General features: G+C 39.0%; 1 protein-coding gene across 4 annotated transcripts in view; it reads right to left on the minus strand.

Annotated features, from left to right (window-relative positions):
* The window catches only part of iqsec1a (IQ motif and Sec7 domain ArfGEF 1a), a 104,332-nt gene that overhangs the window by 57,358 nt on the left and 28,922 nt on the right, over positions 1-18,052 (minus strand). For 3 of the 4 annotated variants that reach the window (XM_023956712.2, XM_023956702.2, XM_023956711.2), the window contains exon 3: positions 13,506-13,613. In XM_023956712.2, the coding sequence (XP_023812480.1) occupies positions 13,506-13,613 (108 nt within the window). The remainder of the gene's footprint in view (positions 1-13,505; positions 13,614-18,052) is intronic. The other variant, XM_023956703.2, reaches the window with a different exon arrangement.

The following is an 18,052-nucleotide window of genomic DNA, read 5'->3' on the forward strand; positions in this document are numbered from 1 at the left end:
ACTGTCAGGATAATCCAGATCCATCATTTGCTTGCCAAGACATATGTATCCGGTATAAAAAATGGATTTCTTAACTAATTCAATGCCATTGGACAATTAGTTGTCATTAAAATTGGTGACAAAATAGAAAGAAAAAAAAATGAAATCAACAAATTCTTGATTAAAGTCCCACTCCAATAATTTTTTGATCTATTTTAAAAGCATTCCCGGTGGAAACATAGTTTCTGCAGAGCGGCAGGGGTTCATCAGAAATTTGTCTCTAAATTGTGGACGCAGAGCCCACCCCCCTTTCCCATCATCTATCCTCTACACCACAGTTACAAGCTTTTTCCAACTGTTTTTTTTCGTCTTCACCACTATTTGAATAAAGAAATACTCAGAACTGCATTTTAAATTTTCTTTATAAATGTCCTCCATCATGAGGAAGAATGCCACAAGATCACGTTATAAAACACGATTTCCATTGGAGTGGGTCTTAAAACTGATTTTCATTTGCAAATGCAGGCGGTATGACTGATAGGCTTTACCTTCAAGTAAGATAACATAGGTAAAAGCAGAGCCTTGCATGGGAAGAAGCTAGCTCTCCATGTTTAACAAGCAGCAGTCGATTTCAGTGCAACTGATGACTGATGAGCTAAAGTCAAAGAGACTAATCATGTCAGACCTTTGTCCTTTTGTTTATGAGCATGTGTAGTGCAGCAATCACACAGGAACTTCATCTAATCTGGAGTGCCCTGCATATGTAATTGATCCAGCCTGTAATCATCTGCATAAGTGCTCGTCTTTCTGGCTCGGGCACGCTGATCCTGAAGTGGAGTGTGTTTGTCAGCAGCTACGAATGTGGAAACGTCTGTTTTCCATCAGTCCAAAAAAGATTCCCATAAAATGCTTTAAGAAGAAAACAATGAACCCAATTCTTTTCTGAGGTAAACTATAGTTGGTTGAATCAAAAACTACTAACCTCCAAACTTATGATTGGAAGTCAGACCGTTCACAAGAACTCAGCTTGGGCTTTCAGATAAAGCTCTGAGGCTTTAAAAACAGACGATTCCCATTTCATAATGTTCCAAACATCAATGCCTCGGACTGCTGATGGCCAACTCCTGCAAAGCAGGCTTTGTAATGCCACCTCAAGAGCATCTAGACTGTTAATTAGTGAAGAGTTCCTGCAAAGGTCAAGTACAATTACACCAAGAACTTCCTGCCTATTTGTGCTCAGTGCGTGTGCATGCAGGACAAAAGGGTTATGACAGCAGCAGCCGCGAGCTCCTTTTTATTCAACATTTGGTGTGCATCCTCTAACCTAGAGGAGAGCGTTAGCAGTCAGAGCACACAACCACACACAGAGGGATCCGGAGGTGAGGAAAGGTGTTCTTTCAAACTGACAAATAATCTTAAATTCATAATTTTGTTTTTTTCTTTTTTTTTTTCTCACAGAAGCTGATTTTCGTACGCTCGGCAGGCAAATATGCAGAACCTAATGGACAGAACAGTATTTCCTGGTGTAGATTTGCTCAGTACACATTGTGACGTTGTGCAGTTTAGCTTTTTCTCTATTAGTATGAAAATTTAAGGCCTCTAAAAACACAACGCACGGATGCCCGTCCTCTGTTTTGTCTTCAGCTCGACTTAATGCAAGAGAAGCTGACTCGCTCAGTTAGAGCTCACCAGGAAATTATTTTGAATGCAAAATCTATTGTGTAATCAAAGAAAAGAAACTAGGTACTGCTGTGCAGTAGAAGATAAGAACATTTGTTTTAAACTTAATCTAATATTAAACAATTCTGACAATAAATTTAATCATCATTTCACTCAGTCATCTGACGTGTGTGCATTTTGGAGGTTTGATAAAACCCATAAGGCCTCTTGATTTAGTGTCACGTTAGGAGTAGTTAAAACAGGTTTATTTTACTATTACAAGATCACCTCATTAAAAAAAAAAACTTAAATACAGTAACAAAATTTAACCAACAACCACATACACAGTAAGAAACAAATCAGGCTACTTTGAAGCTCCACGCAAAAACTTCTGGTGAAACATTTTAACAATAAAACATTTTTAAAAACAGAACAACTTAAACTCATGACTAAGACTCCCTCCAGTTCATTCAAACATCACATCTCTACTGTCAAGTAGTAAAATGTTATTTTTTTAACAACTAAATTGTTTACACTTGTATTTTGGACTTTATGCCACAAAGGTCACAGAGGCACATCAGACACTTTTATACTCAAATTAGCTTAAACCACAGCTCAAGATACCCAGAACATTAGTTTCTTTGTTTTTCTGCAACAACCACATGAATGAAGCATTTGCTCCACCCGCCTGTGTGTTTGGCAGCTGCTTTAGTGGGTGGACACAGCAAATGTTTGAGCGGCGAAGCCACAAAACAGGTTTTCTGGGCCTGAATTGGAACTTTAATGAGCAACATGCTCTGCTTTTTAATTAGATATTTGTGAATCATTAATCCCATCAAGCCCAAGTGATGTAGGGAAAACTACTTCTGAACCTTCTTTAGTCTCCAGCCATAATACTTTAATTTACTTTAAAAGGCAAAAATATATTTTTAATGAAACAATTAAAAAAATAAAGCCGTTATATGGGGCAATTAGGTATTTTGAAAACTTACAATGACTAGCCACAAGATGGCAATGTATTACCTTCTCTTTATGTACATGTGACCATAACTGCAGGATGAAGAACTTCTGCAGCACTTTCATCATCCAGCCACATTGAAAAAACAAATCCTACAGCAAATAAATGAACAATGATAACAGAAATATTACAGTTAAGCAATCTGAGGACAAGTTACAGACTCTAAATACTTCAAACAAACTTTTTTTAACTTTTCATGGTGTGTTTTAGATTTGGCAGCAAAAAAAACAAGAACATGAATGAGATCTGGATGCGTTTTGGTTTTTCAGCTTTCACTCTCAGGAATCTTTCCGATTCAAAATACAATATGAACTCTTTGTTCCAACACAACATTTTCCTAGCTGAGAAAAAAAAATGTCAACAGTAAAACTGACTCCCGCCTATTTATATAGTGACCTCTTCTTCCTACCATGGAAACAGGAAGAGAGCATTTTTTTCCTGTAGTTTTCCTTGTTACGGGACAGCCTCATTATAGCTCTCAGTCACAGGGTGCAATGCTACGCAAAGCCTCCTACCATCTCTAGTTTGGATTCCAGCCAGAGAAGATCAGAGGATGAAGACAGAGAAGCTTTTCACAGCAGGCCGAGCAAAGATCTGTCTCTCTGCGTCTGACTATGTGGCGCAGACGAGGCCTGGACTTGACCTTTCAGGCCTCTGCTGAAACTCTTGGCCCCCATCATATGAACTAAGTCTCCTTTAGGTAATCGGATGTCAGTAAAACAGATCCAAAGCTGTTCAAAGGTGTCGAAATTCCACCGATACTGCAGTAGAACTAAAAGCTTGCAACCCACACACATAAAAATGAGAACGATAGTAAATTGAAATTTTGGTGCTTTAGAAGGAAAATAACAATTCTGTGTGCATTTTCGGAAAAAAACAGCCATGTGTTGTTATGTATTTACAGGTTACATGACTGTGTGTGCTCAGCTCAGGCACCTTCTCTGCTCACAGAAAAACACCAGCGACAAAAACAACAGTGTTTACAGTTTATTGTTGCATTTAGAGCTTCAGTGGAAAAACAGTCTAACTCGAGGCCAGAGTAACTAAGAGGGATGCCACAATTCTCAGTTTAAAACCAAACTGTATGTTCCACCATTGAATCAAGCTGTGGGGAAAGTGAATCCTTGTATCCTTACTGCATACGTTTGCATGTGTTTAACGTCATCAAACTCTACTTCCAAATGTGTTATATTCAATATACTTTACACCAGGCTTAGAAAAAGACCACTGAAAGCCATTGTTTCTCGCTTATTTGCAAAAAAAAAAAAGATTGCTCTGAATTTTTTGTTTTATGCCGTTTTGATATTTACAAATCATTTATGAACCAACCCAAAATCCTCAAATCTAGGTGTGAAATGAATCGTGGGGAATGTGAATCATTGCATCCTCTGTAGTAAGTCAAACAGCAGGGAAAAAAGGAAACCGCTCATCAGCGACTGAAATTAGACATATGCAGTATCAAATACACATATTTTATAAACCACCAAGTAGATAAGTCCCATCAGCAAGACCCCTTAATGATGTAACTGGTGTAAAAGTCAACATAGCAGTTTTTAATCTAATTTGCAGCTGTTGTGGCGCACCTTACCTCTATTAAAGTGCTATCAATCTGCCTAAAGACATTGTGACAGGAGTTTTAGGGCCACTGTGAGAAAAAACATTCTGGAGGATAATTTTTTTGTTTTCTTACAGGAAAAAAAGTCGAAATGTTGAAATAAAAATTTGAGAAAAAAGTTGAAATGTCGTAATTAAAGGTGAAATAGATTTAACCTGGTACATCCAAGTTGCCTGTTTATCGGATCCTTGCTTAAAGATGAAAGATGTGGGGCATTTTGTAAAGCCTCATTTCTGGAAAGGTTTCAAAAACAAAAAAACTTTTGGTAACTCCAAATCAAATTATTATTTGTGCAGCCGGCTTTCCGGGGTTCGGTGTCTGTAAAGCGGAGTTTCATATGTAAAATAAGGAGCTCAGAGACACGTTTGGGTGTAGAGGACCACCACTGTATTTTCCTTTTCATTCACATACCCAGAAGTTCATTTGTCCCCTTACATCATCAACCTGTCATGCGCAGAACACCAATGCAGAAGGTAAACAATGTTACATACACTTCTAGATGAAACGTCCCATGAAAATATTCTGTTATAGCATTAGAACGTTGAAAATGCCAAAAAGTGAGCCTCCTCAGACGGAAGTGTTACACAGATGTAGAGACCTTATCTTTGGTGGAGGAAGAAAGGATTGAAGTGGACTGCTGCAGGGACACCGATGGTTTCATCAACGATCTGCAGAGATCCTGCAAGCCGCCCATCAATAAATATAACACTTTAATAAACCATAAATCAAACAAATAGTTTAGTCGGTTTACTCTGCTGCTGCTCTGTATGCTCACTTTGATTTTAATCTTGTCAATTTACGAGTTTTTTCTCGTAAATTTACGACATTAAATCTCGTAATTTTACTTATTTATTAAGTAATTCTTATACAAAAAAAGCACAGTGGGAATCAGAAACCTATGGTGAATAATTTTATCATTTTTAGGTCATGCATGTTTTATGTCCAGCCAGTGGGTCAAATGAGGTCCGTGTTCAAATCTCCAGGTTTCTTTCAGAAAATCAATAGTACAGTAGGTGGCCCCCAGCACTATTTGAAAACTATGTGTATGATTTCTTGAGCATAGTTGGCTAAATTTACGTTTTAAGGCATTGTAAACCTGTGGCAACACTGTTGGAGAACCCTTCTGTGACGCTTTGAAGCTAATTTAAAAAATATCAACTGTAAACAAAATAAAGCTTTTTGCAGCCAAGACCTACAACTCTATACTTCAGGGCACCTGATGCAGAATGAATGTACCCAGTGTAAAGAAGAAATTTGAAGCTCTTCTGTTCGTTTTCAAATGATGCACTTTGTTGAAAAGAACACAAATAAATCAAAAGGCAAATCCCTCCTTTGAAGGAGTTTCCTTCAAAGGGCAGTCCGCCCTACCTCGCTCCCACCTGATCGACGCAAAGTGCTCACTTTGCCGTTTTCCGTGTGTGACCCACTGTGGAATGCCGAGGAACTGCAAATGCCTGCTTTCAAAATGACAGCTCTGACATGCTCTATGGCCCCTTTGTCTAATATAACTAAGGCGTCATACTGATGAGAAAATAAGCCGCCAAGGAGTCGCACAATAATCTCCCACTACATCTAATTCACCAGGCAGGTGGGAAGGTAAGGGGAGGAGGGGGTGATGAGGAAAGCATGACAATGTTTTCAGCGCTTCGCTCGTCCGTCGGTTGCACTTGCTTAACCTCAAGGTTTTCGAGATCACACACATGTCTCACATCATTTTGTCTTACACTACTTGCCAGATCCGTGGGTGCCTTTTTATCACCGCCGAGCAGAAGGACTCATGCAAAGCCCAAAACATGCATTCAGCTTTCACTAAGACCAGAACGCACCTCTTTCTGAGGAGAAGGACACAGATACAATGTTTGTTTGAAATAGGTAGTTTGTTGATGCATAATGTATTTTTTTTGTATCTGAGAGAAAGAAACCTTAAAAATTTCACATCAATCTAGTCAGAGGACTTACTGTATGATATTTTATCATAAAGGAAAGGTTTAATACCGCAAATACAATTAGAGTTTATGCTCCTTGAAGTGATAACTTCTTGTTGAAACCACAATTGGTAATAAAATTTCAAGTAGTAACCCATTTCTGTTCTGACAGCAATCAACTTTTAAACTGGGGAAAAAAAGGAAAAAACGCCTGGAAATATTTTTTTTGTGTGTTGCTATGCCAACACGTCATTAACGCCACATGATCAGAACATTGTACTTAAATTTAACATTATGTAGAGGCCTGCAAGGAGAAACGATTAACAATAATTTTCTGTGACTATTACATGAGTTGAATGGATATTTAACCCCCACCAAAAATCCTTCAAAATCTTTTTAAAACCTGTATAAGAGACCTCGACTGAATGACCAGCCCCCAAAATCCCATAGGAATCCTATAGAGAAATAAACCACTATTATTTAGTCATTCTTGCTCTGGTTCCTTTTTAACATGTTGTTGCTGATCCATTTTTTTAAATATTTTTTCGTTCTTGCAAGATATTCAACTTTGAAATGTTTGACAGATTCTCCCGAAGGGGTGTGGGCTTCAAACAAGCTCACAAGAGTGGTTGCCATAGAAACGTTGAGTCAGACCTACTCGGACCAATCACTGCTTCCTGATATGGTCTGTCTTAATAATGGCGGTATCTATATCGCAGAAAAGTGGTGAATAGATTGATTTAAATTTGTCTGAGCCACAAGCAAGTCATTTTCTATGGGTGATGCCACCCTTACTTGGTCTCGTTCTCTTATAAAGTCAATGGAAAAAGTATCTAGTAGGGATTGAAGCAAGACTCCTTTTCTATTGCATCAAATATCACATGTATTTACTGTAACAGAATGTGTATCTTTAGACTTTGCTGCAGCAGGATATTTAACAAAATACAAGAAATTTCAAAATATTTTGTGAAAATGTATTAAACTCTATAACTGGCTGAAAATAAACTTTAGATTTAACTTCTCAGGTTTTTTTGTTTTTTTATTTTTTGCTTTATGTCATCAGGAAAAACTACAATATCTAGTGAAAGTGGAGAGATTATAAAAATTGTATATGCAAATGACCCAAGCTTTTCCTTTTCCCTCTACAAGTATAATCATCAGCTCTGAATGAAGCAAAAGTGCAGATGGCACAAGAGGGACGTCACATCCCCTACTCCAACTTTCAGTCAGACGCCTGGTGCACTTCAAATCAAAACTGTGCCTTTCCTCAGATCCAGCTTCAAGAGTGCAGAGTGGACTCTATAATTAACTCTTGCAGGATGCAGTGATGAAATAGTGACGGGAACTTCAAAAGACAGCCTTCCAGAGGTTTTTTTTTTTCCAAACAATGCAAAAAGGAGGAGGGCTCCCCTATTTTATAGGGTTACTAAATAATCGTAGAATTCCTATTTTCAATTGCTTATACATAAAACTTTACAATAGAGACTGAACATAAACAATTCCAATTAGGGGAAAAACTAAAAAAACAGGTTAAATCACTTTGTTGTGCAAAAAACAATCATTTATTTTTATTATTGAAGGACTTTTAGCTTGCATTAAATAATAAATATTTATTGCATGGCTGAGCGTTTAATTGAAAGACCTCAGAGAATCTAAGTGGGGAGAATGCTGGAAGCAAAAAACCTGCAAAATATCAAATTCGCCCGCTGGGTTCATGAACTTCTGCATGGCGATATTTCCTCACTTCCACAGCATATGCCATTTTCCAGCACTTTCCGCCCTGTGCCAGAGTCACATGAGCTGCCTGCCTGCCTGCTTCCAGCAGACAGCAAATAAAGTGGCGGTTGTTTGCAGTAGGGGTGGCTGGGGGGGGTCTGTGACTCCCTGGAATCAATAGGCTCTGCAGTGATATAATTTAAAGGCTTGGAAAATGCTCACAGGTTCTGAATTGAAATGCAAAATCCCTGTAATGACGATCATAAAGCATATCAATTATTTACATGCGAGATAAGGCTCTTTGTGTTCCATCAAGAAGCTGCCTGGCAAAGAGCCTACAATTCAAAAGGAGCACAGCAATCCCAGGAATTTTACAACCTATACATTCAACCATGTGAGCCTCCTAAATAAGGTAGAGTTACCCTCAACCAAAACAGACAAACTTCTGCAAAGCCCTCACATGATACCTACTTGAAAAGTCAGATGACAGATGGGAAAGAACGACACAGACAGAAAAACAGAGCCAGTGTGAAAGAAGAAAACAGACCTGCGATGTGTTTCCTAGAAAGAATGAAAGAAGAAAGAGAATATCTAGAGGAGAGTGAAGGGAACCTACAGAGAAGTAGAAAAAAGGGGTTGGGGGTCTTGGGTATTAATAAAAAAAAGCATTCTTTCAGCTTTGAGCTGGGCTTGATGGGCACAGAGAGGTCTTAACTCTACACAGGACTGCTCTAAAAGACAGCTGCAGGCAGTGAATATGGCAGCGAGTTCACAGGCAATGACCCAATCAGTTAAAACATGCCTTTTCTTTATGCTCTTGAATGAAAACCTCAAAGGTTTTGATTTATTTTCACAAGAGGGATGAAATGTCCCCATGTTTGATTTGACCTTGATACGCATGTCTGTTCCACTCTCAGAAACATTTTTAAAAAATCCTTCTGTCTTACTACCCACTTCATAACAGAGCAATCACCTCTTCACGCAATAAGCTACAACTCGGCATGACCAAAGGAATGCATGACTGCTCTAGTTACACTGCATCAATCTGACAAACACGCTGCCTTCGTTCACCTCTCACTGCTGCAGATTGCTTTTTCACACCGGCGGGGCAATGCGCGCGCAGAGGCTGCAACCAAGATCTACACAGACCATTACTTTCAGAGGAGAAAGTAACCATAAGAGGAAGGCTAAATATGAAAATTAAAAATGTATGCAATAGCTGGAAAAGATAAGGCAGTTCAGAAACTGGGTGAAGACGACTGGTATTTGCTAATTAATACACATAATCAGGTTTAGCCTGGTCCTACTAAGATGAGCATCATCTAAAAAAGAAAGCCCTCTGACTCAGAAGAGGCAGCAGCATTTCCAAATACTCACAAGTTCTCCTGTAGTCAGTAAAGTCCTAAAAATTTATTGGTGGGCCAAAAATATTTCCATGTGCGATAAAGGGTTTACCAAGAATGTTTTTTTTCCCCATGCGTTAGATAAGGACAAATAAATCCCTTCTTCACCCAACAGTACTTGGGTGGGCTCCAGCATCCCTGTGACCCTGATCAGGAATAAGCAGGTAAAGAAAATAATTGGATGGATGGTCTGAAATCTTTGAAATAAATTAGATTAAAGCAATCGTAATTCTTAAAGCTGGAATTGATATTTTTTGCTTTTTTTGTGGCACCTGGACACAATCTTTGTTGGGAATTGGCACTTTAAAAAAGGAACATATTGGAATTAAAATAAAAGAACAAAACAGATTTTACATTTTAAAAAATGAAAAAAAAAAAACATTTTTTCCACCAAAACGTTACAGAGGACACAACTCATCCGGCTAAACCACATAAAGAGACAGAATTCAGGATATAAATACATCATTTAAGAAAAAGCATTAGAGAGTCTGTTGTAGCTAAAGTTGTGTCTGATAAAATAGGAAGCAGTTTAACATATAAGAGAACACAAATGAGCTGATGAAGGTGATGCCGCTGTTTTGATAGTTGGCAGGTAGTGCAATGAACGCAGGAAGAAGCCTGTCAAATGCACCTTGTAAATCGGGAGAGTAACACAAACTGGAACATGGCGCTGTCCAAGGTCCTGAGAGCAAAACTTAAGAATCTTATCCAAAATTGCATTAAAAACCTTTTTTTTGTTATGTTTTTATTAAAAGTATTAAGCAAAACCTTTTCTGCAAAGCAGGACAAGTGCAGTCCATACCTAAATTATTTGCATATCTGAAAAACAAACACATCTAGCAATAATTTGCATTCACACAGTGCCAGGAACCAAAAGTCACAATATGAATGCAGAGTGTGTCAGACTTCAGAATACACCGGAGATTGTTTTTAAATCACTGAAAAACATTAAAGTCGTCATTGCATTGACTTCATGTCACCAACAATCCATTTTTAGGTTGTTTTTTTTAATGGTTTTAGGTAGTGTAAAGAATGTTAAAATTTAAACAGATTCTGTTATACTAATGGTTCTCTTAAATCATTGCAATTGCACTGCAACGCTATTATTTGAGATTGATCAAAGTGGCTTTGTAACAAGGTGTAGTTCAATGTTAGCTTAATTGAATTGATTTAGGTCATAGAACATTAAATAGCTCTAATAAACAACTCAAATAAATAGATCAAAATATATGAGAGACCTTTAACAGAGTGAAGTTGAAAAGTCCATTGTGGAATCATTGGTTCTGAAGGTTTAATGCAATGCTTTGCCAAGAAAGCGATGTCCATCTTTACTAATTCAGCTTTACTGGTCCCTGAGCTGTAATCAGTCTGGTCTGTTTTTTTTAATCACTGGCTCTGATGGATGACTGCAAAGATTACATTTTCCGCCAAAACGTCACAGAGGACATACCTCATCTGGCTAAACCATATAAACAGACAAAATTTTCTTTCGGGATGCAGTTGCATCACAGTATGCAGACCACCTGAACAGCCCAACATTTGTAGTTCATCATCTAGTTTTATTGGACAGAGATAGTGTTTGGTCGATGTTTCGGGGGATGGAGAACTGCAATTGTGGGTTTACCAGAGTTTTATCCAGCTTCTTTCGCAGGTCTGTAGGCCAGCTTGAACTAAAATCAAGGATAAAAGGAAAGCTTAAAAGGGCTGCACCGTTTGTCCAGGTGACTGCAACAGCTAGCTGACTGAGATTGTTTCCATTTATTGCAACACCGAGGATGGAGCTCTAATCGAAAAACACTTGTGTTGCTGTGGTTCATTCCAATTTTAGTTTAAAAGAAAAAAAAGAAAGATCACCAGGTTTATTGGAGAAATCACAACAATCAGTGATGTACTGCAGTAAAAAGTTATAACATCCAAGAACTGGAACTCTTTACAGCGGCTGATCAAAAGCTCCTTGTACATTTCTGAAGTGCCTTTGGTGCAAGAGAGGAATATGGAGGAGGTTGGTGGCAAAGAAGAACAGACGGAATAAGGCGAGTGGTGTACAGATAACCCAGAACAGTTAAAGAGGAGAAATACATCACAAGCAACAATTCAAGTACATCCCAGGGGGATCACAGCAGCTCTCCTTGCTCAGAATTTGATAGGTTATCCCCTGATATTGCCTCAGACTCATTAAGCATGAGAAAGCCAGATTCTGTGAGTATGAGTTGCTTTAGAACAAGAGTTCTTGTGTTCATTTTTAATTCTTTCTTTAACTCTTTTGACAGAGCTTACACTAATGACTGTATCTGCAGCAGTGAGAGCATGCATAATGTCTGTGTGTCTGAAACAGCTACCCTGCTAGTTCGGTGTGATCTTCTCAGATGTTTAAAGCTTTTCATAGAATTAGCCGGAAACATAGTTCCTTAATATTCTTTGAATAACAAATTTAGAATTTGAAACAGGAACCGTACCAAATTATCTCTTCAGGTTTTGCTGCCAAAAAAAAAGTTTACGGTTTTTCCAGTAGTTCGTACAAAATTGGCGAACTGCCCATTCATTGGAATGTTAAACTTGCAAAAACAAACAAATCTTGAATGGTCAAAGAGTAACTTGTAGGTAACCCCAAATGCTAATGAATCAAACACAAGCAAAAAGAGCCACAAAAGGGAATTCAGTATAAAAGACCACAACTTGAACCAGCAAAATCTAGAATAAAAACAAGAGAACCTTCATAAAAAGACATAAAAAGATCAAGTGGAACAGCATCAGTTATCTGTCACAGCTTCAGCCAATCGGATCAACAAATATAAATTAAATGTTAGTGGTTTTAAGCTCTTTAGAAGAAGAATTAAAATGAAAACATATTTAAATAACCACCTGTGTAGAAGATAAGTTAGACAACTCTTTGTAGCTACAAACAAGAAAAAAAACAGACACAACATATACAGATTGTCACATCACTGCAGGCGCAAAGTGATAACACAACCTCCAAAAGTATAGGAGCAAGTCAAAATGCAAAGATTTTACTTATTTTCTTATTATACTTGTAGATGTCAGAATCAGCTGTAAATGGTAAATGGGGTATACTTATGTATTCCTTTACTACCTTCCCAAAGCGCTTTACAGTCACAGTCCCATTCAAACATTCACTCAAACATTTACACAATGAATGTCGAACACTGACGCCAACCTATAGCCAACAGGAGCAAAGTGGGGTTTAGCGTATTGCCCAAGAAAACTTTGTAACATGCGCAGACTAGGTGGAAACCAAACCTGCAATCTTCAAATCAGAGGACGAAAAAGAAACAGATAAGGTAAAGTTCACCATTGCCTCATCTTTTGAAGTCAACAACTCTTTAAAAATGAGCTGTTATTGAAAATCCCTTCTACAGTCAAATAATAGAAAACAAAAACAAAGGACTAAAAGGAGACTTGTATTAAAACGTAATGGAAAAAAAAAACAGCACGTGCACAATTTCTGCAACGTTATCAAAGTCTGAGAAAGATAAAAAAAAATAACATGCGCGCAAAAGCACAAATGCTCTTACTCATCAAAAACTTCTGAGCAAAGCTTTTAAAAATAGAACATATTCCGGCTACACGGTGGGATTTATTTTTGGGCTGCACATGAGCCAAAAGTGGGGCTGTGGATTAGCCACACATCTCTTTTTTTAATGATGAGGCATAGAGCGTGCACACAGAGGTGTCTAAGACCGTCTTCAGGCTTTTGAACCCTCAGTCGGTCCCCAAGATGCGACCGAGTGCTCTCCTCTCTCCTCATTTGCAGGGAGGCTCTCTAAAGGTCCGAGCTCAGCATAAGCTAATGGCTGAGCAGCACTGATGGTTCACTTATGCAGGGATCATATTTCATTAAAGCTGTGCCTAATGAGCTCCTCCTGCAGCGCATTCGCTCACAGAATTTTTGGGGGAAAAAACATATATTACAGCAGCAGTCAAACGGCTTGAAAATGCCGACGACTGGAGAGCAGCTGCATCGACTCAGACATTAAGACGCTGCAAAGTTTGCAGCTGTCAAACTGTCACAACCGCTGCATCCGACAGAGGACAGCTAGTTAGCAGTGTTTGACATGAGCAGGGAGGACTGTCTAACATCTCCGTGACACTGATAAAAAAAATAGACTGCTGTTTTTCAAGCAAACATGAATTAACATTGCTTTATCAGTAAAAATAACATCCAACTGTACCCAAAGGATGCCGATTTCCACGGGCGACAGGGGGTGACTCTCCTGCAACCTTCAGACACCATCCTCAAGGGATTCTCAGTTGCTTCCAGCGGTAGAGATGCATGTCTTCTGTGGAAGGACAAACAGTGTCAGAGCAAAATACAAACCTGCTAATGTAAAATGACAGATACGGGGGAAAAAGTCCAACAACAGGGGTCACAGAACATAGGCCTGGGACTACTTTTTTCCTTTTTCTTTGCAAGGAATTCTACTCTTACACTTCAGAATAGTGCAGAGTAATATTTCTGTGAAGCAGTTAAAGCAGCTTACTCCTATTTCTCAACTGTGCCGCGTCATGCATTTTTAAATGGAAACACGTCGGCGCTTAGCAAATAATTCCTTTAAAATCGCACGTATCTGATACCACCAGAGTATTAACAAGGACAAACCTCCTAAAGAACTTTAACGTTCCATTAAAATGATAAGCAGTCTGACTGTTGACTTAGTAAAACTTTATTACTGGAGACAAATGGCAGCAATGACAAATAATCTTTGAAGCATTTTTTTTTTTATTATCATTTCAAATAAAATCTGTAAAAGAAAAATAAGTACTCACAGCTGTCAGTAGATTTCAAAAGCTGTTTTGTTCTGTATGCTTAACATGAACGTTGTTGTGTTTTTCATTTGTTTTAATCAGCTGCTGCTTTTTATGTGCTACGATCAGCTCGACATCACCACCTCTTCTGGCTTCTTTTTTTTTTTTGCACACATATTGAAACAAGAGCTGAAAGGTCTACTAATTTTGTGGGATGGGCAGCAAGGTAGTGCAGCCCCACCACCACCGCCGCCGCCAGGACTTTGTCGTCTCACAGGTTTCTAGTCTGAATCCCTGCTGCGATGATGCAAAATGTTCTTTCTGGGCACATAATCTATGCTGAATGCAGCATTTCAGGTTACCAAAGTGTGAGAAAGTGCAATAATTTACATGATTCTGACTGAATCTCCAATCATTATTTTACATAAACATCTGTTTTGAGAGGAAAACTGTTTATTTTGTCCAAAAGCTGTAATCAAAGGCAGGTTTAGTTTAGTTTATTCCAATTTAAGGTTTTATTTTGTAGTTGAATGCAACTTACAGTTCTGCCAACATGTTTTTAAAAGTGCAGGGGTTATTTGAGCCCCAAAATGTTTGCTTTTTGGATCTTTGTACAATAAAGGGGTTGCACTGTGGTATAGTGGTTAGCACTCTCGCAGCGAGACGGCCCTGGTTTGAAACAGGTCTGTGTGGAGTTTGCATATTCTCCCCGTGCATGTGTGGGTTTCCTCCAGGCACTACAGCTTCCTCCCAGCCAAAAACATGCTTCATAGGTTCATTTCCGTCTATAAATTATCCCTAGGTGTGCATGCAAGTGTGATTGTGTGGTTCTGCAACACTTTGGCAACATTTTCTGGGTTTGCCCCACCGTTGCCCAACAGTAGCTGAGTCGGCTCCAGCAACATTGTGACCCTGAAAGGGATTCAGCGGGTTCTGAAGATGGATGAATAGTACAATAAAAATAGGAAATTACAGAAAGTTTACAAAATTTGGTGTTTTGATTTTAATCTTTTTCATTAAAATAGTTAATGATCCTTGCATGTGTGCCTGATGCAGTCAAAACCTGTTTGCATGAAGAACAGTTTGTCTTTTAATCCCAGAAAAATTGAAAGGTTTTTGGGACTATTAATCAGGTTAATGCAAATTTATGATGACAACTATAAACCGATTCAACTATTAAATTAAAAGTGCAAAAACTCCTGCACTGCCAAGGCTGTGTGTTCTCAAGTGTGGCGCCTGCTGATGCCAATTCAAGGAAGCTAAACAGCACAAACGGGTAAAAATCTCTGTGATCAACATCTTAAATTGGATTTTGTCAATAAATTATCTGCTGTTAGGTCAAGGATGCTTTGTTCTTTGTTCCACTGAAAAGCATTGTGCGTGTCATTTAAAAACTAAAAAAAAAAAGATAGCAAAACAGCAGCCTCCAACAGCAGTGTGATTACATATAGACATGACTTATTTACATAAGATATTTTTAGCAACAACTTGAACTCTAGAGCTCTTATTTTGAAGGCACTGCTAAAGTTCCCTGATTTGAAGGTTTATAGCAAAATAAAACTTAACAGTAAGTGGTCATTTATGAAAAAAAATAAAAGAGTTAGCATGGAAAATATTGTAAACAAGCTTTCTGCACAATTGCAAGTTTGTGCTTTAGACTAAAAGAGACAGAATTCAGTAATATAGATGTTGTAGCGGATGAAACCCGCTCATCTTACATGACACAAACTGATGAATCAGGTTTCTGTTGTGCATTTACAGCTCTGTGATCTAGCAGTGGTGCAGCACAGAGAGTATTAGCTGCTTCTGCTCAGCCATTTCTCATTTCCCTCCACAGAAGACGTGGTCCTGACAAAGATTTCTCGTACCCCACAGTTTCCACTGAGCCGTGGCACATCTTGACTGGCTGTCTCGGATGGACCGAACGCATTCCTCAAGCTGTCAGTTTTACAGTCAAACGCCGGCAGTCGTCACCAACAACTGCATCTTAGAGATGGAACGGTTTGTCAAAAATACATTCAGACAAACACCAAAGTGAGTTTTAACAGAAATATATACACTAATGACAGCAACTTACACTTAAGACTGGAGAAATACCAGCAGCTGTGTCACAGCTGCTGTTATTTTTAAAAACTTTTGTCAGGCAGAATTATTAATTTTAAAAAAGCTCATTCCCTAATCTGGCTGAGCAGGGAGCCATAAATCCAGACATTTGATGGGTTTTATTTGCTTTTTTAAACTATTTGCTACATAGAACGAAATGCTCAGTCCTTGCCCAATTCACAAACACTCAACTTCTGAAAAAAATGACTCTTTTTGATAACTAGTGTCCTTGTTTTCTTGGATGACATGCTGGGTTTCATTGAGGTCCTCTAGGGAGAAATGTCTCAAACAATGATTCGCTATCCAGTCTGCCCAGTCGGTTTCGCAGAAGAACGAAGACTAACAGCTCAGTGTCGGTCCCATCAAAGCGGAGCATGGCTCTCCTTAGCAACAACAGAGGGTGAAGCAGGCAGCAGAGGACGGCAGATTTATGCCATCCCAGAGGACGGCGCTGGCTGGCTGAAGGTGCGAGACTGCACTGGTGAGGATTTGAGAAACAGCCATGTCACCTTCATTCCCCACAGACTAAAATCTGTTTAAAGTCCCACTCCAATCATATTTTGATCTATTGTAAAGGCATTCCCAGCTGTCTTTTAATTATGATTATGCCGCTTTTTGGCTAAATTGGAAAACGTGTCATTTTCTAGGACAAAGTTTCTGCAGAGTGGCAGGAGTTCTTCAGAAATTCTTCTCTGAGTTGTGGGTGGAACCATTGGAGCAGAGCAAGCCTCCCCTCATTTCCCATCGTCCCTTTGTTTAAACTCTTACAGCCCCTCATAACCCCAACATAACATTATTGATGCAACAAAAACGGCAAGCGATATTGAAGCTATCCAGCCTTGATCCAGATACCAGCTCTGACGAGGAAAACAAAGACGCACTTGTCGTCTTGCGGTCCCTACTACAGGCTTTTTCCAACAACTTTTGTTTTTGTCTGCTCCTAATTTTCTTTATATATTTCTCCTTCATGAAAAAAATGCTACTAGAACATGTTGACACAAAAAACACAATTTTGAGGGACCCACTGGTCATTTCTAGGTTAGATATTCACAGTCATGTAAATAGAGTGCAGCTCGGTCCTGCATGTGGTTTCAGAAAGCTGCCTTTTTATCTGCACAAAACTGTCGCTTTCAACAATTCCTCCTTCAACAAGAGAATCTGTCTCTGTGATCCCCTTTTGTTAATGTCTAATGCCTTTGACAATAAACTGTGCCTTATTATTAAGTCAGCATTCTATTCTAACAGGGAGAGAGCCAGAGCTGATGTGTGAATGAATAGGAAAGTAACTGCGGCTGCTGCTTGGAGACGCACTTTGAGAGGGGTTGTGACCTCCACCACAACAGCCCGGCAAAGCTTTCTTCTCCTCACTGTCTCCTCTTTAATAACGGTCCAGCCGTATAATCCTCACCTCTATGTTTCCCAGAGTCTCTGTGGAGAACTACAGGGAAATAAAAGCCACAGGTCTCACTAAAGCTTTCCAGAACCAGGAATGAGCTGGTCCAGCTCTACTCTGAGTGAAATCAAAAATCTGAATAAACAAATAGATAATGCTGCAAAGAGGGACCGCCATCATGGACAGGGTGTCCCTGCAGTTGTGAGATTTCAATTAGCTCTTAGCTGTTTAGATGCACCTACCATCTATCATGAAGCTCCTCATTCACAGGTAAACAGATACAGAGATGCATTTTCTGCAGCAACACTTTGCAGCAGCTGTGATTAAATGATGGACCGCTTTTGTGCGTTAGCTTTTGTCACTCGGGTTCCAGAGCGGGAAAAATGCATCAGGTGGAGAGGATGAGGAGGAGCATCTCATTAGGCATTCAATGAAAAACAATCCAATAAAAGCAGGTCACCGAGGCTGCCGAGAGAT

Source organism: Oryzias latipes, chromosome 7 (genome assembly GCF_053564925.1).
Source record: "Oryzias latipes strain Hd-rR chromosome 7, Olatipes_Hd-rR_3.1".
Classification (NCBI taxonomy): Eukaryota; Metazoa; Chordata; class Actinopteri; order Beloniformes; family Adrianichthyidae; genus Oryzias; species Oryzias latipes.